Consider the following 19,883-nt stretch of genomic DNA (forward strand, 5'->3'; position numbering starts at 1 on the left):
AGATCTTTAAAAAAATGAAGAAATTTAATTTGGTCAGATGGGAAACAGACCAAAAACAGGCCAAGCAATAATTAGAAACTATGAGTGCACAACAAGAGCAAGAGTGAAAATCACAAAATACATCTAAGGGTGGGGTAGGGGGGCAGGGGGGCAATTAGAAAAAGATCCTACTTATTAATATGGCCTTATTTGGTTGTTTTGGCTTGTTTTATTGCCCAGAATGACAAAATGTGATTAACATGAACATGCCCTTTACAGAGGTGATTGATCTTAAAGAGCCTGGAATAAAGTCTTTTAGCAGCTATTTGGTTTTGGTGATGTTTTTGTGATGTTTTTGAGACGGCATTTAAAATATGTTTTTGTTTTTATTTTTGTAAAATCAGTGGCAACTTATTTTATGTAGCTATAATCAAAATGCTTTTGTTGTTGGGAATTGACAGAAGACATATACCAATTAGCCATATTCCCAAAAAAATACATAATGATGTTAAATGCAAAATTCTGTTGGGAAACCTTGACCCTCAATCTGATCGTGCATCAATGGTAAATTGACCTGGACCCTACTTCATAACCCACGAGACCCCAGAGGTCTTTTGCTCTAGTGACCTAGTGGGTAACAGCTATACTGCAGAGGAAATGTTGTGGCTGGCTGCTTATCATAACGACTATTCAACTGACCTTTACACTTAAGATAAGTAGAATTGTTATCAGGTGACAACATTGAGAATTGATTTCAAGTGATATTTAATGCATTTAAATTATTTAAGGAAACTTGTCACTCTAATAGGCTTTTTAAAATTCACTTGTAGCATTAATTAAAAGGTTCTGCTCTCTATAGAAAGCATCAGGTGTTGTTTCACGGAGCTCACTCTCTACAGGCTGCACTGGCTGGACTGTATTGGCACCTCGAGAGAGAGAGAGTGAGCGAGAGATGAGGAGGAGGAGGAGAAGGGTGGATGAACAGCAGAATGTCTTGTCAGCGTATTATATGCCAGCCGGGATATCTGGCCTTTCAGAAGACAGGCCTCCTTTTGTAATAAAGCAGAGGACAAATCCTGTTATGGAACAGAGATGGTCTCATTGATGCTAGCAGCGGGGGCAGTGGGTTTTAATACCGCTCTCCCATTATAAATCCAGTTTATAGTTGCACCCCTGCCTGGAGATAGCCACGTCCTGGCCCACCTCCGGCTCAGCCTTAATTACTGACAAGTAGGATTAAAACACAGGGGAGAATGGGAACAGGCAGGGGTATAGAGAGCTGTGTTTATGTGTGTGTGGACTGTTGTTTGTGTATAGCTTAAAGTCAGTTTGAATGCATCTGTTGATGTTGTTGGTTGCAAGTGACTAGAGGCATTGTGCAAGCTGGTTAGGTAAATGAATGTGTGTCTATATATATGTGTGTTTATTCTTAGAGTCATGCTGGGGGGTTACTGGACACATCTTGAGAACAGTTGTGCCCCAAATAACACCCACACAGTAAAGTAGCAGTAGGAGTTCTGATCTTTCCACTGGGTCAAGTTTATGAATGAAAGACACCATGATGTGATACCATTACTACTAATAGGCTACACGGACACTGAAGAAAAAGAGAAAGAAATATGGATTATAGCTTCAGGGAAGGTGAACCACTTTTTCCTCAAAGAAGTTTTTACGCACACAAACACATACACGCACTTCTAGAACTTCTCTGCTAATCATATCAGGGACATCTCTAAAGATTTGATTGAATGAGTCGTTTTTATAAAGGCATCAAATTCAATACTGAGATCTGAGGGTGGCAAAAGAGAACGGTAAAAAAATTTAATAGAGAGAAAGATGCAAGACGGGGGGGAAAAGCAGAGGGGGATGGTTACTGGACGTAAAGGAGATGTGGTAGAGAGGTAGGGGACTAACATGAGGCATAGAAAGAAAGGGAGGGGTAGGAAAAATACAAGACGAGAAGAGTAACAGAATAAGACAAGTGCGGAAAAAAAAAAGATTGAAAGGACAGAGGAAGCAATAAAATGATCCAGACTTTACCAGGAAGGAGAAAACCAATGGAGATAATGAGGCGAGTAAAGACATTTTAGAGAAAAATGAAGGGAAGAAAGTGATTTAAAAAAAGCTGAGACATACTGTAGAAGATCGGAGGAAGATGGGACAAATATGAAGCAGAAACAGGGAAGAGGAAGAACGTGGAAATCAGAGGAGACAGTCACTCAGTGTTGACAGAAAACAGAAGCGGATGAGGGTCTCTGATTAAAAGATATTGGATATTGGTAACTCTGTACTCAATCTGCTGGTAACTGTGTAGCTGTGCTGCTGCCTGAAATCCAATTTTAAAAGCCTGATTTCAAGCTGTATTGCCACTAGAGTTGCAGCAGCATGCAAGAAAAATGGAAACCCCGCTATGTGATTGGCTATTGATGGCTGTTGTCGGTCAAAAGTTGAAGCACAAAAATGGCTGTGAAAGATAAATGGATCTGTGTAAATGTTATCCTGCTTGTATTTAGCTGGGTTTTATGTTTAAAAATCCCCATTTCAAAATGTTAAGTAGAGCGGTGTGACCACACAAGAGCCTCTCAGAAAATGATGATTCGGGGAGGAAATCCCATTTGGTGCATGCCATGGTTTGGCAGAATTCAACCCCAGTGTGGCCAGAAGGAATGCAACCCACGGTCTGTCTCACAGAAAGTCCCACGAGATTACGATTAGAGACTCCCTCGAGATGTTGTGCCATCACCTTGGCAACTGAAAGATCTCTTTCACACAACTAAGCAGAAAATGCACACATACACACAAACAAATCAAAGCCCCCTTTAAATCAGTCAGAGATGATAATTTGGCTTGGGTTCATCTTGGACCACAATAGTGTGTTTGTATGTGTGTGTGTTCACATCAGTAACATCAGTAAAGGAGGTTTCTTTTAATGAATCAAAGCAGATTGAACTATAGAGCCTAAACAAGTCTTTCTTGTGGCATTAATGAGGTTACCATTACTCAAGCGTGCATGTGTGTGTCTGCGTGGTACATGCACATATTTGTATTCATCTCTGTGTATTTGTCTGAAAGTCTTTATGTGCCTGTGTGTACGTAATGGCCACATGATTATTCACAGTCATGAAACAATAGAAGAGTCAGTCTCTTATTATGGCAAGATTAGCCAATCACACACTCTGCCTCCATCCTTTATATGTGTGCATTTTATTATGTGGTATGAGTATGGAACTATGCATCACCTATGTAGTGGTCCGTTGTGAGTTGAGTCATGTGTACAAGGTGTGTATTAATATGTAATAAAACAGTAACAGAGTCCTTGTGTATCAGTGTCTAGAGTATATGTTTGAAGATTTCTCTTTGTGCTTGATTGTGCATGTCAGAGTGTGTAATACTCACAGTGTCCGCAGCTTTGGCATGTGGTTGAAGCTGGATAGTGGGATGAGGGTGATGTTGTTGTTGTTGAGAGTGCTGGACACACAAAAACAGAGGGACGGGAAATCAGAGATGCAGTTTTTTTTACCAAAAGCCAATCTTGGTGCAACTCACTGGCCTTAAAATCGTCAGAATATATTTCATTGAAATAGAAGGTTTAAATCCCTGTCATAGTCACTTTATTGTTAGTTCTGCAATATGTAAGCGACGTACACAGGATCAAAATATTGTTTCCCCTGGACTCAGAAGAATGAATAAAAAATAAAAATAACATAGCTACAAAAATATGTGATACAGGTATTAAAATAAAGAAGTATCACAGTGTCAATACTCCCACTACTTCTCAAAAAATTAATAAATGATAGGGGACACAGGTGGGGATGGGTATCGAAACCAGGTTCTTGTTGAGAACCGGTTCCCACTGTTTCAATTCCTTGGAGTTGTTTGCCATTTTTACAAACGATTCCCTTATCGATTCCAGTCGCCACGAATGACGTCACCACGTTGCGGAGCGTCATTTACCTGGCAGGAAACACGGTTATAAGTTTGGTTATACTTTACGAGAATGGATGACAACAGGGCAACTTGCAATACTTGCAAAGTAGATATTTCATTTAAGGGAGGAAACACTACGAACATGCAAAAGCATTTGCTCACAAAACACGCAATGACCTTACATGAATGTCGTGTTTTTAATTCCGCTCCGGACTCGTGAATCTCAACCCAGCAGCAGCGGTAACGTTTGCACGTCCTCTCCCGTTAATGCGGCAGGTAAATAATCAACTAACAGTGCATATTATGTTAGTGTGATCTGCCTTATTACAAACCTGCCATTACTGTGCATTTAGGTGACCATGATGAGACAGACAGTCTGGCTCAGATGCTGGCAGTTCTCGCTGCAGTCTGCCGGTAGCGTCTCCTTTCAGGCCAGGATAGACGAATGTCACCGAGCAGTGACTCAGTTTGTGGTCAAAGGCTTGCACCCATTTGCCATAGCAGATGATTTCCAGTAAGTGAATGTGTTTAATTGTAGGCAGGGACATTACTGGATATTCTTGTGTAATTGCTACAGAATAATTTATGTTACACTTTGTTATTGCTACAGAAGAATATTTATTTTATTATTTTACATTTACAATGTTTTTTCCTGGAGACCCTGTGACACCCCATTGAAGAGCCGTAGGCTGGATCTCTTAAGATCTCACTGTTGGGTTTGTAAGGCCATGTTACTCCTAAATTTCTATCTTGTTCAAAGAGAAGATATAAAAGAAAGTTCTAAGCTAATCGATCTTAGTGTTCTCCTTTTTAAAAAGAATCGATAAGAGAATCAATAAATACTCGAATCGTTAAACAGAATCGAAAATGGAATCGGAATCGTGAAAATCTTATCAACACCCATCCCTAGACACAGGTTTCAAACAGGTTTCAGAGCTGTGAATCGAGAACCCTGAAAAGATTCAAAGTACATCTGAGGAGTTCCAATAAAGAATAAAGAGTTCTTCCAAAAAGCAGCCTATAAGAGGGAAAACAATCTTTGTTGTTCAACTATTATATTTAACCAAACGTTACAGCTCAACATGAGTAAATTATTATATTTACCAAGTATTTGAAATTTAACTCTGAATGGTTGTAAGAATTTACTTCTTCATCCATCTGTTTTCTACCATTTATCAGGGTCCGGGTTGTGGAGGAAGCAGTCTAAGAACACTTGCTGAATTCCTTTTCCCCAGCGACCGCCTCAAGCTCTTATGGGGGAATACTGAGGCATTCCCAAGACAGCTGAAAGATGTAATCTCTCCAGTGTGCTCTGGGTCTGCCCCACTGACTCCCCCAGTTGGACATGCTCAAAACATTTCACCTAGATAACTGAACCACAATGAATTTTGCTAGATATTTAGTCAGTTTACTAAGGAAAAAAACACACACAGGATGGCTTATTGCTCTCAATAAAAGCCATCAATTTCATTTTAAATCTCTTCAAAACAAAATGTTTGAATTTAGACATTTTGATTATGTGCAACGCCATCATATGCATACAGAGCATATACTGTTATTTCATTATTTATTAATACATGTACGTATAAACCCACACTCTTTGTTCAAAGCCTCTTCTCGTATATCTCATAAGCAGGTCACCTCTGTCTCTGCCTATTAGCTGCCTCATATTGTACACTGTGTCTCATATCTAGTATCGACATAAAGCGGAATGAAAAACAAGGCTGACTGTCATTACAGCCAAACACGCACATACACACAGCGTTTATTGATTCTCTGAATTTTTTTTTTCTGAGGATATGGACAGAAAAATGCAGAAAATACCAGTGATCAATCAGTCTTAATCCTAGAAGGAAAGTACATGTGGTAGGCAGGACATAGATATGTGGCAATTAAAAAAGAAAACTACTGTTGTTGATATTGTGCCACCAGATTAACACTGGTGTGTCCTTCTAATGACTTTATAAGACTCTGAAACTCTACTAGCAGCAGGTGATCACTCAGAACAATTTTGTACTGATTTGCAGTGATTTTTCCTTCTAAAGGGGACAAGTGAATGGTAAATGGTAAATGGCCTGTATTTATATAGCGCTTTACTAGTCCCTAAGGACCCCAAAGCGCTTTACATATCCAGTCATCCACCCATTCACACACACATTCACACACTGGTGATGGCAAGCTACATTGTAGCCACAGCCACCCTGGGGCGCACTGACAGAGGCGAGGCTGCCGGACACTGGCGCCACCGGGCCCTCTGACCACCACCAGTAGGCAACGGGTGAAGTGTCTTGCCCAAGGACACAACGACCAAGGCTGTCCAAGCCGGGGCTCGAACCGGCAACCTTCCGATTACAAGGCGAACTCCCAACTCTTGAGCCACGATCGCCAAATATGCCAGCAAAATGCCCTCTTAGCGTAACAAAGTGATGAATGTCTTTAATGAGGTTTTAAGGGTTCTGTTTTTCCCTTTTATATGTCCCATTCCATTCATCCATTCGCTTCCGCTTATCCTTTTCAGGGTCGCGGGAGGCGCTGGAGCCTATCCCAGCTGTCATAGGGCGAGAGGCAGGGTACACCCTGGACAGGTCGCCAGTCTGTCGCGGGGCTAACACATAGGGACAGACAACCATTCACACTCACATTCACTCCTAGTGGCAATTTGAATTATCCAATTAACCTATCCCCACAAGCTGCATGTCTTTGGACGGTGGGAGGAAGCCGGAGTACCCGGAGGGAACCCACGCAAACACGGGGAGAACATGCAAACTCCACACAGAAAGACCCCGGCCTGATGGTGGAATTGAACTCAGGACCTTCTTGCTGTGCGGCAACAGTGCTAACCACCGTGCCACCGTGCTGCCTTATATGTCACCTTTCTAAAACAACTAAAGCTCTAACTATACTTTCTGTGTCCATGAGTCTTCAAGGGTCGACTTGGGTCCAAGTCAAATTTCGTCACTAGATGGAGAGCACAAGGGATGTTCAGATATCTGCTTGTTTTTCATGACCCAACAAATTTATCCACTAAGAATTTACGTCACAATATACCAATTTCACTTCCCAGATGGCGACTTCAAGTGGACTTGACTTCTCAAGAGCAAGAGCACATAATTAAGCTGTAAATAAGCATCCACAAGTTCATCCAAATTAAAATACATTAAAAGTAGAAGTAAAAGTGGAAGATTTTACTTTTATGTGTTTTTATTTATAAAAATATTATTTTACATTGAATTAAAAACAGATTTTGTACCACTGATTCTATATAATCAAAATAGACAGAAACTTCCAAATGGATGTGGGGAGAACATAAAAAAAAATTATGACCTCCTTCATCAGAACATGCAGGACTGTTCAAATGGCCTGAAGTCAATTTTTCACGGGACAAAGTACACAGTGAAGTCATGAGTTAATGAATGATCCTTGTTACAATAGAATACCCGGGATTTCCAAAATTTATATTACATTATAATTTTTCTGGAGGCTTGTTGAAGCCAACATCCACACAAGCCAGTGCAACCATTTTCTTTGTTTTTTTCCCCCAAGTTTCATGGATCATTAATTTTACTGGATAGAAAATGGGCCTAGTTTACTTTACATATCACCCGAAACCTTGTGTATTCAAAGAGTCATTGTTTCGAGAAGAATGAAGACTGAGTGGTCATTTTTTTATATCTGGAACCCGTTCATTTTTCATGTTTGACAGTGTGTTTTTAATGCTTTAAGACAAGGACGAGGTCAAATTTCTCTGACAAATGGCCGAATTTCAGGATGAAAGGATTTTTCACAGCATCTGCATTATGTTTATGCTTAAACATACAGTGTCACCCAGGTTTGATTTCAACCACAAAAATCAAGGATGGTTTATTTTACATACTGTACTGTCGTCACTGGTCCAAATAGGTTCATTACAGGGGGGTTTGCTGTGTTTTTACTAACACCCACTCAGCCTTAAAATAGACTGTTTTTGCTTCACTCTGTTGATGTTACTACTTTTCTTTCTCGTTAATTCTTTCTCCTTCCGATTCTCTTTCCACATTCTCCTCCCTGCCAGTATAGCCTCAGTGGCCTTGGTAGACGGATAAAGTTTCACACTCACTCTCAAATACACACACACACACACACACACACACATCGGGAGCACTGCTATGGTCAGCCCTGTCAGGAGTGATTCCACCCAGTATATATAATTTAATTGTGGAATAACAATAATTTCCCCCTGCAATTTCCCTGTCAGTTATTTTCCCACTCACCCTGTTCAGCCCCCTTCACTTCTTTCTGCCTTAATAAAGTAGTGACTGTACTGACTTACGCCAAGGTAAACACTAAATACATCATTTAAAAGTCCATGACTATGTTTTATATTGTGGCCATGTTTCCCAGCGCATTTTACACGCCTTAAGCCACAACTACGCCTGCAAAAGAAAATGAGGTATTCCTTGATTTGAAGGGATCTTAAAAAAAATGCAAAGAGAGGAATTGTGAGACGCTGAGTGATTGTTAGATAAGACATGAAATTATTTTGCTTACTTAAGTTACTTATGTTTGGCCAATGGTTTTGTTGCTTCCAGCTGTTTGAGGGAGGCTTTTCTTTAAGTTTATTAAATAGGTTCAGCTGAATAGGGACACTCTCTCTATATATGAGTTTCTTCAACTTCTATCATAGTGACAATTTCTTTCTTTTTGGAACAGTGCTAACTTCAGTAATATTTCATACATATGAAATATTTCCTACACGTATATAATCCTGTTGTTTGCCTTATCTTTGTTTTTAGTAAACAATCTCATTAGTTTATTTAAGTCAAAATTGCTGTGTAGTTAATTTATTTATGGTCTCCCAAAGATATTACAATTTCTGTAATAATTAAAGTAAACAAAATCTGACAACAATTAGATTTTGTTTACTTAACGTTTGATATATTATAAGCTGCTGTAGTTAAACTACCATTACACTGGTGTGTTTTAAGAATCACAAATTATTAATAGTAATTAAGAAAAAGCAGACTAAGCATGGCTGAGTTTCAGTTAACTTTTGAGGTATCATTGTATTCAGGGACTGGCTATTTAAAGGGCCAGTTCAATTAGGGCACCAAAATGGCTCGAGTCAGAATTGGTTGCAGCCTTAAAACTACATACAGTGGAACCCCGACATACAAAATTAATTTGTTCCCGAGGTTTCGTAAATCGAGAATTTTCATATGTCGAAGCACCCATCGCGCCTTTTGAGTGAACGATAGGCTATAGGCTAATTGCTAACTGCAACAACAATACGCCGTTCAAGTGGAACAGCGAACGCCAAGGGGGTTGTCACATGATTCGGAAGGCATTGTGGGCATTGTAGGCATTCTGGGCTCAGCCAATCAGAGCCAGTGGATTTCGTTACGTGGGCATTTTGCCGTAACACGGGCAGAAATATTGCCGTTAAGTGCCTTCGTAACTTGAATTTTTCGTTAAATGGGGTATTCGTAAGTCGGGGTTCCACTGTACTATGGTTACACCACAAAAAACACAGTGCAAACAGGAACAACGGCTACGTAATCATGCTCCCAGTTACAAATCCTTCACAAGTGATGTTATATAGTCAGGAAAAGAAAACATGTTTATGCACTGTCTATTAGCATTCTGGGTTACAGTGGTGGGATTATGTTTGGAATAAGAAAGCATTCTTTGGATTTTCAGTGTCGTGCATTGCTATTTTTGTACAAAATCTGTGTGAGGTAAACAATTATTAGGAGGTTAACAGAGATATTTAATATGTGTAAATCATTTCACCTGCCTTGGTAGTTCTAAGTAGTCTAAATTCCTATCTGTTTTTAATCTTGTAACTAAAAACCACCAGGAGATCGTTAGTTAGTAGTCAGTTATTATTATTGTTGGTGAAATGTTTACTTCACCCTTCTACTTTTATCCTTATATTTGCCTCCTATCAGAAACAAACTCTTCATATGTATCACTTTTAATTTGAAATTTGGTTTTCCTACATTTCTGCCTTCTAGGTTAATTATACATGAAAAGCCAGTTTGGAAGAAAAATCACATTTTGTTTTTGCAGTCACAGTAAAAGAGAGCTCAAGGACTTTTCCAACAATAGTGTTTGCAACACACAATGTTTCTATTATAAAATGCCTATTCAGCTTTTTTTTTCTTTTTAATTTGAGATAGGCTGCAGTGACCGCTGCAGTGGTATTGCAGAGTAGATCCATGACTCTTGAAAGTGTGTATGTGCGTGTGTTTGCCAGTCTTTACGTGTTTGTATGTGTGTGTGTCCACGTGCGAGTGTTCCTTTTATGTGTGTATTCTTGAGTCAGCATGTAGTGTACATGCTTGCGTGTTTGTGCGATGCGGTGATCTCTCTGTTGCAGTAAAAGGGTTTCTGCAGTCAGTGATGGAGGAGACTCTTTAGAGGCAACCCACCAGGGAGATGCTATCGCTCGCGTTTGTATGCATCTGTGTGTGTGTGAAAGAGAGCAATGTTATCGTATGTGTCTTTGCCGCAGCCTACACACCGAGGTCAAAGCCTAGCTCGTCAATCTCTTCTTCCCAATGCACGCACATTCTCAAAAACCAAATTTTCCCTTGTGGGACAATTAAAGGATTATTCTATTTATTCTACTTTATTAGGTACACCTGTTCAACTGCTTGTTAATGGAAATATCACAAATCAAATTAGCTACCAACCACATGGTAGCAAGCCAATGTATTAAGCATGTAGACATGGTTGAGACAACTTACTTAAGTTCAGCCTAAGAAGAATGGAAAAGAAAGGTGATTTCAGTGACTGGTTGTTAGTGCCAGATGGGCTAGTCTGAATATTTCAGAAACTGCTGATCTACTGGGGATTTCCCACACAAGGGCTTTATAGAGAATGCTACGAAAAAGAGAAAATACACAGTGAGCAGCAGTTGTCTGGTGAAAATGCTTTGTTGATGCCAGAGGTCAGGCGAGAATGTCCAGACTGCTTCGAGTCTCTAAATGCACAACATATCAAGCGTTGAAAAACTAACGACGTTGTGAAGCAAAGAGAGAATCCAACCTGGTACTCGCAAGATCAAATTAAGGTTATACATACTGAACTTAACTAATATTGATCTCACCATTTTTCCTTGACTTTTTTTATCAGGCAATATAAAAAAGATCGTTGGCTATCATTGCACAAATCAGCTAAGTAAGGAATAATAGATTCATTAATCATGTTTTTTACTTCTAATTCTACATGTACACAAGCCTCTGGGACTCTTAAGAGCAATGTAATATTTTAAGTCTTTTATCTGAAATTAAAATTGAATAAAATGCCCTCGCTCTATAGAATGATGTAACCACAAGGTTTGTTTTGAGCACCAAGTTATTTGACCTTTTATCTAAAAAAAGAATTTTTATATATTAAACTCAGGGTTGCCTGGGTGTATTTTCATACATAATCAGTTGTACACGGGAGTCTGCCATTGTGCAAGTTTATGTATGTAATAAAGAGAACTTTCTATTAGTCTCTATTGTGTTCAATCAGCCTTAACAGACACAGATCAATACACAGTCTGAACGTCTGAATTACTACAGCCACTAAAACACAACACTGTGACTTTATGATTGTGATTACAACCAATATTGACTTCACATTTAATATGATTAGTCTCTCCTGTAATCACTGACGTTAGTGATGGTCTGTGAAAAAGACAGGAGTGATGACTGAATCACCAAACAGGATGTGAAGTTTGCCATAAAATAGTCTTTACTTTCTCCTTGTAAGTGAATTATATGAAAAATATGTTTTAAATCTTAAAACTTTCTTTACAAACTTTAATTTTCTTTAAAAAATAAAAAAATAAAAACAACATATAATCTGTCTACCCTGAAATCTTAAATCAGTATTCTTTTGTTAATGGAAAGAAACCATTGACTGAAACTGTAACAAAGTAACTGTATGGCTCTGCTTACGATTGCTTTGTTAGTAAAGCTGATCAAGCTGCCTCAGTCATTATAGAGCAGCCTCTGTCATGACAAATATATGAGAATACAAAATCCTTTTTTCTGAGTCCTATTAGATGAATGCCATTGATGTCATAGTGACAATTTGTTGAGTAAATGGTTTTTCCTCTAACATCTGTTGCATATGCTGAGATGTACCAGGGGTCTTTATTGGTTTTAGTCCAAGAAAAGTATCGGAAAAGATAAGAGCATAGTATGAACGGTTTAAAAGCACGAGGTCTGATGACGCCAACAATTGAAGTGGAACAATTTTGCTGCAAAATCAAATTATTTCCCTAAAAACTGCTATCAGGGGATTTGCCTGGAGGAGCATGTAAAGTTCTGATAAACTTTCTTTACATCACTTTAATCCATTCACTTTTACAGTTCCCGTTTTATTATTTGTCTGGCCTTCTGGCAATTGTAGCAGAAGCACATTAAGTTCCCATGCCCCTCTTTGGACATTAATAGGTCTGAAGGCTGTTGCCAGAGATTAAACAAATGTAAAGGATTACATACAGAGAAACAATAAGAATGATAGGAGTGGACAATTTAATTAGAGTAAGATTTAGCTATACTTTTTACCAGCTGGATACTGTTGAATATGGTAATGTGACCTCCAACTAACCTGCTGCATTCAGCACACTATGTCTACAGCTGAGTGAAATTCCATTCTATATAAATACCTAAAATAAAATGCAAAAAAAAAAGGTTATTCTGCTGTTAATGTTATCAGGTTCAATCAAGCAAACATGCCTGTTTTTAAATTGAATCTTTTCAGGATGAAATTGGAATTCCAGTGCCGTGACTGAAAAAATATTGATTGGACAGATTAAATGCAAAATGTTATTTGGCTGAAAATAAAATGAGTTGAAAAGCAAATGGGCTGGATAAGTTAAAGCAAGTACAATTTGTTTCAGAGATGAATGTTGATTCTTATTCAAAGCATGTAGTAAAATTAACTGCAAAGCCAATGTAAGCATTGATTTTGAGTATGGAGTGTTAAAAGGTTTAAATTCAGCCTCTGACCTGGAAGCTTCTTGCATTTACAACATATTGTTTATCTCCTGACATAAGCATTTATGTAGCTACTACATGATACCTAATTTAAATTCATCGTATGGTGCATATGTATTATTTTTTTTAGAAAACTACAGCCAGCTAGTTAGGTTCACAGGGAGGAGGCCAAATAATGAGCCAAATCTGGCCAAAACCGACAGTAACCCGATCCACACTGTGCCATTAACAGACAGGTTTTGTACAGATTAAAAATGAGATGGGGGGGTGGGAATATTATATATATATATATTAGGGGTACAACGATATTCGTATCGATATTGAACCGTTCGATACAGTGCTTTCGGTTCGGTACGCATATGTATCGAACAATACAACATTTGTAATTTATTTTATCAATTTTCCTTCTGACAATGCTGTCTGTGTTGAGCGCTCAGTGAATCTGTGTTCGACTACTCCGCCTAGGCTGCACTGTCCAGCGCAGATCCACTGAGCGCTCAACACAGACAGCATAGTCAGAAGGAAGAGCGCAGGGCAAGCTAGCGAGACAGAAGTTAAGCTCTCCTTTTAACATGGACCTCCCCCACTCTCATTCAGATCTGGCGTTTGGAATTATTTTGGTTTTCATGTGACGTATGACCCTGAAGGTAAGCGAGTCATGGACTAAAGTAAAACAGTATGTTGGATGTGCCATGCAATGCTCAATTACATTGGTGTGAACTAGTGTGTTAGCGCAGTTAGCTCGTTAACGTGTTGGCCGTCTAGCCCCATGCACGGAGCGATCGGCGGTAGCTCGTTAACGGAGATTTGCCGTGTTGTGGCGTTAAGGTCATTTCAACGAGATTAACCTGAAAGCACTAGTGGGAACACAACGAATATGACTGCACATTTACACCGACATCATCCTAGTGCAAAGACAAAAAAAAGCAAGCATGCTACTAACTTTAGCCGAGTCATTTAGACAGCTGTTAGCACATGATTCTCCTTATGCTGCTGAGAATATAGCCCAGAAGAAGCGGATAGTATAGCTTTTATTTTGGAAAGAGACATTTCTCTGTAATAAACTCTCTTTTCCAAAGATGAGTGATTCCTCAATCAGATACAGGGCTTGCAATATCGCTAGCCCGACGTCCTGGAGCTAGCGATTTTTTCAGTCGGGCTACCAAAATCTATCTCTGCCCTGCCCGTCGGGCTATTGTAGGAAAAATATATGTCAATGCTTTTGCATTCTTTCGGAAATGTAGCTGGGTAATTATGTCATTGGCATCGGAGAGCCACTGTCAATATGTGACATATTGAAGTCGCGTTTGAATTTGCGCTTGTTTTTTTGCTTTCACTTTGCAATCGTGCGAACTGTGTATAGAGAGCGACAGCACTGATCTGTGAGTGATGATAATTTGCGCACCAATTCCTCTGACATCGTCTTATTAATCGTTAGCTTACTATGCAAACATGACAAGTGAAATCTCCCGCAGCTTACACATGTGAGAGGTTGATCGCGCAGAGAATCGCTGAGCTTATGTGAGTGAGCGTGTAAAAACATTTCAGTTCTGCTGAGCCAAATAAGACAGGTCAGGGTGAAGAAGTGACAGCCAAAGAAAAGCTTACCACAAAACGGAGAAGTTATGACAAATCAGACTATAAGGCAAAAAGAAAGTGCAGCTTTATGGTTTCATGGACAAAAGAATTTCTGTGGCTGCAATATGATGAGCTAAATAACCAGGGCTGCACATAAGTGGTCCGCAGGTGCGCATTCGCTGTCAAAATAAAAAACACGCACAAGGGTTAGGGTTAAATTTAAAAACTGTACTTTTGAGTTAAAATGTATATTTATAATTTTAATAAATGACAAATAAAAAATGCATGAACATTTTTTTGTATCGAAAAAATATCGAACCGTGACACCAAAGTATCGAACCGAACCGAACCGTGAATTTTGTGTATCGTTGCACCCCTAATATATATATATATATATATATATATATATATATATATATATATATATAAAAGCAATGTTAGTGGTTAAATTCTGACTTGAGTTTCTTCCTCTGAGTGCTTTCCCACACAGACGCTGTAAAGGGGCTGACTATCGAAAGGCCTTAAAGACTCTTTGAGTTGTCTGAAGAGCCCTCAAAAAAATCTTCCCCCAGACCTCATTACAGCTTTAAGGAGAGGAGGCAAAATGAAATGCACGGACACTTCAATGCCACATTTGCCTAACTTCTTCATACCTCACACTTTTATTACAAAGAGAGCTAAAGTAACAAGGAGGGAACTTATAATGCATGTCAATCAAATAGGTCATGTCCATTTAACCTTTAAGGATTTACTCCTTTACCTAATGACAGACAGACAAGTGGTGGGATCTGTCTATAGGGACATCTAGAGATAAATATGTTTGTGTATGTCTGTGTGCATGGGTGTATGTTCAGGGCTGGACAGCCGAGTCAGACAATGAGACTACCGACCCTTGAAGTAATCAGTCACAGAGAGTCATGCTATGGTGCAGCCCTGTGCAATGTTTCTGCACATGTAGGTGCGCATGTGTGTACGAGTATGTGTGCTTGCAATGTTGCGTTTGGAATTATTGCCTTGTTGTCTGTGGGTATGTTTTGTGAGCAGAGAAAGAGATTTCAAGGATGCAACTGTTTGAATGAAAACTAGAGTATCTTCATAAGTGTATGTGTTAGATTGTGTGTGTGTGGGAGGACGCTGAGAGTGTGAGCCACAGAGAAAGAAATGGAATATATCAATGAATGCTCCTGTCCTTGTATCCATGTCTTTTGATGAGGAGATTCTTACTTGTAAGTGATTTTTGACCCTTATGACTTTAACACTATAACACATCTATAAAAGGCTATGACGTCTGCAAACAGGCTTTACGGCTTTTGGAAAAGAAGTAAAGCTCTTTGAGGAAGAGCTTTTAGTACTTGAATTGTCTCATTCTTTTTTTTTTTTAAACTTTCCCACGGGATTTAATGCCTACTTTCTCTGGCAGCCTGGTGTTAAATCCTGCATGTGTGTTCTGTTTGTACCTGTCAAGTATGTGTGTGTGAGAGCTTTCAGTCCTTTGTGTATACGTGTTGTTCAATGCATATATGCGCGCATGTGCGTGTGCGAGCTAAGCGGACTGGTTTAATAAACTTTCGAGTGTTTGAACAACCAAAGTCGCTCAATTTCACCCACTCATCTCTGAGAAAATTGACATTTCCAGAGTGTTGCTGTTGGAAACCACTCTGGGAAAGCTGAACTGTTTACAACCCAACCCCAAAAAGCACTGAGAGGTTGAGAAAATTACTAGCTATTTTTTAACCAAATTTTGTTTAAGTCTAAAATTATGACAAATGAGTACACGAGTGACCACTTTTTATTTGATGTACGAAACAGTAAAGTACAAATCATTTTTGAGTGAAATGTTGACATTATAAAAATGGTCTGTTATTTTTATATAGTTGCACAAAAACAGGCTGGAAGACGAAGAGAGGGAAGAAAAGGCTGCCGTATTGGTGCTTGAATTAACTGAATAATGATGTTTGCATTATTCCTCACTGAGACCAGTGGGTGCTGACTGCTGCAAGCTTTTCAGAAGGACGAAGGGGGAAAAATATGCCTGTTAGTGTACCAAATTCCTGGAAAAGAGTTATATAAATCAGTGGAATAGTAAGGAAATCCTGGTGAAACATCCAGGCTTCTTGAAGTGGGGTGTAATTGAAAGCCCACATGTGGGGTAAGATTATAAAACCGTTCCTTGACACCACAAACTGATGATGTTGATTTTAATCAAATTAGCTGACACTATGTAAACGGGACCACATCATGTTCATCACTGGACAATTCCATGTGGTTTGGCAGGAGGCTGTATGTGTGCGCCTGAGAGTGAGAGAGAGCAGCTCAGGGGCTTATTTGTGTGCATGTGTGTGAATATGTGTGTAAGAACACAATGCCAGGTTTTTGCTTTGTGATATTTCACAATCATTCAGCCCTGTATTAAAAACGAATAATGAATGCAATATAATATGGGCTTCTAAAATGAAAATCTTGGAGGAGTCGTGTGAGAAAAAAGAAAGAAAAAAGAAAGGAAAAAAAGGGTATTAGAAAGGTTGGAAGACATCTACATAAAAAGCTACTGAAGAGACCATTACACCTTAAATGACAACAAATTAGATTGCAGATTGCCTCTCTTCTTTCACTCCCCTCCTCCCTTGTTCTTTTATTTTGCTCCCATCTTTTCTCAGTTGTCTTCTAGCCCTGCTTGACTTCCATCTTAAATCTCCTTTCACTCTCTCTTACTCCTCTCCCTCATCACCATCTCTCCTCCTCTTTCCTGTCCTGCCACCCAGTGGGATGTGATTAATTGTGCGTGGGTCAGGCTGCTGGCGTCGAGCTCTTCCAATATCTGAAGCTGGTCCCACCTCTGCATAAGCTCTGCGTTACCCGTTCCCTCCCTCTGTGTAAATCGGCTGGTACTGACTTAATGTGTTACCTGCATGGCTGTTTAAATTTTTTACACTGCCTCACCTCCTCTCTCCTTCATTATGCAATCTTTTATTAAACAGAACCAAAACCAAAGTTAAAAATGTCTCATTTCAGCAGCATAAATATTAAAATAATGGATATTTAAATTATGTATATTTAATTGTAGATGTGTGTATATGTAAAACAGCTGGATGGAATGAACAACAAGGTAAAAAGAAATTATCACCAACCAAGATTTGGTAGGTTGTATTTGGCCAGCGAAAATGCTGAGCCACTGTCAGTGCTCCTTACTTGTTTTTCTTCACCTATTCCTCTTTCCAACATCTTATCATATAAATATGTCAAATGATGTCAAGCGGTAAAGAATTGGTGTTGCCTAATTTGTTTAAATTGTGATGACATGGCCACTGGTATTACTCAGCAGATTGCACAGGAGACCCAGGCTACTGCAGGGGCCTGGGTGTGAGTCTGCCTGGAGTTATTTCCTGCTCTCTCTCCCTGTTTTCCTGTCTACTCTGCTTCCCGTTGAAAAAAAATGGATAAAAAGGCCCAAATAAATCTTTTTCTTTCTTTCTTTTTTTTTAAGTAAGCTGGCACCTTTAAAGCAATGCCAAGGGAAAGTGAATTTGGAGGTCTGCTATGGGAGACACACAATTCCCCTGATGGTGATGTTGCAGCCAGCCATAAAGGCCAACAAAGTTCACGCTGGGAGGTGCTGTTAGCTTCAAACCAACACACAACCATCCCTCATGGGATCTGAGTTCAAGTCCCCTGTAGGACTAAAAGTTTTAGATAATAGGCTTGCTGTTTTTACTTTCACTGGACTGGTTAGGTTAGGATTACAAAATAATCACGGTTGCTGTGTTTTCATGGGAATATTAATCTGAATTGTTTAGACAGTTACGCCCTAAATTCTGTAACATCACAAGTAATATGCTATTAAGATTTTTTTTTTGTCATTACATATGTTATGAATATTCGCTTTTCCCTCCTTGCTCTTAATCACATGCACCTTTTTCACTTTTTTAACTCCTTAAATAATTTAAACAGTTCAGGTTTTTTTTTTCCTCCCAAAGCAAAGCTGGCTCCTCACAAACCCACTATTGCCATTCCAATGGAAAAATAGCCGTCACAGTGCCTCTTTCTCTCTTTTGAAGGCCTGCTTTTCATTCCCTATATCCTCCCAGCATGTTCTTCCTCTTCCACAACTTTTCACCCACCCACCCCCCAAAAAAGTCGTTATTTTGTAAACAGTAGCTACCTTGCATACTTAGCTCAGCTCCTCTCCATTGATTTTATTTCTCTCTTTTCTTTCCATACCCACCCTCCAGTACATTTTATACAGCTGTTTCTAAACTTTTAGTTTCTGACTGCTACTGACCCTCTTTCATTTTCTCATTTTGACCCGCTGCCTTTCTTTCTTTCTCTTCCTTCATTCCCACTGTGCCTCATCCTTCTCTTTCAGGTCAGACCCTCTGTCTTTGCCAGGGTGCTGGTTGTTGCCAGGGTGTGATGGCTCTGCTGAGCCCGCTGACTCAAAGAGAAGCCGAAAGGCCAGCCAAACCAAAATCACTGAACAGCAGAAAGCTGCACTGCTTTGTTCTCTTCTGACCCCACTGTGCATATACGCACTCACACACACGCGTGTGCACAAACATGGAGAAGCATTGACAAAGACACTTGAAAACATGCATCCACTTATAGGGAATTTGTTTCTGAATCATCACAAGCACACACACCTACACACATCACCATTTTCTGTATTACTAAACTTTAGTTTTGAGCGAGGTTTTTTTTCGGGGGCTTCAATCCAGCACCCACGCGTCACGGATACGAGACAGATCTGGAGGCAACCACAGCAATGCAATCGTTACTGGGGGCACTGAGGCTAGAGACACACCAACTGCACTGGGGATATTCTGACGTGTAAGGCAAGCGCATATACACACACATGTGCGCGTGGTTTTCTGTACCCACCAACTGTTGTTTAATTTTGACAGTTGTACCACTGGAGCTGTACAAACAACTGCTTTATTTGGACAGGCATTAGGTTTAAATTACACTCACGGCAAAAGTTACTTTACCTACAGTGGACTAAACATTTTCCGTTAACTAATCTTAAGAAAGAGTTGGTTTATTTTGCTTTGTGACGGCTTTCAGTTCAGCTGAAGCAACCATTAGAAACCCTGGAAGGCAGATGATTCATGCATCATGCGCCATTTAAATCAAACCACATGGGTATTTTTATATTACAGTACTTATATAGATAAATCTATAAAATTCCCAAAGTTTGGTTGCCAAACGAAACATGGGTTAACAATTTTTTCTTATTTTTGATGTTTTAATTGTTTTAATCGACTGTAACATAACATATATAACATAATATAATGTAGTATAAGCCTATAGGAGTGCAACACAGACAATGCCTTTTCACCTTAATGTGGCATTGAAGTGTTAGATCAGCTCGGCCAGGACACATCACTCTCATAAAGAAAGCACAGCTCTCCTGCTGGCAGTGCAGTGCGT

At 39.4% G+C, this 19,883-nt stretch overlaps 1 protein-coding gene across 2 annotated transcripts in view; it reads right to left on the reverse strand.

The window, feature by feature from the left end:
* The window catches only part of slit3 (slit homolog 3 (Drosophila)), a 247,638-nt gene that overhangs the window by 73,364 nt on the left and 154,391 nt on the right, over positions 1–19,883 (reverse strand). For both annotated transcript variants that reach the window (XM_085283729.1, XM_085283739.1), the window contains one exon: positions 3,376–3,447. In XM_085283729.1, the coding sequence (XP_085139855.1) occupies positions 3,376–3,447 (72 nt within the window). The remainder of the gene's footprint in view (positions 1–3,375; positions 3,448–19,883) is intronic.

Source organism: Mchenga conophoros, linkage group LG2, assembly GCF_057382185.1.
Source record: "Mchenga conophoros isolate Kocher_MC1m ecotype Shallow Benthic linkage group LG2, M_conophoros_male_GT1.1, whole genome shotgun sequence".
Lineage (NCBI taxonomy): Eukaryota > Metazoa > Chordata > Actinopteri > Cichliformes > Cichlidae > Mchenga > Mchenga conophoros.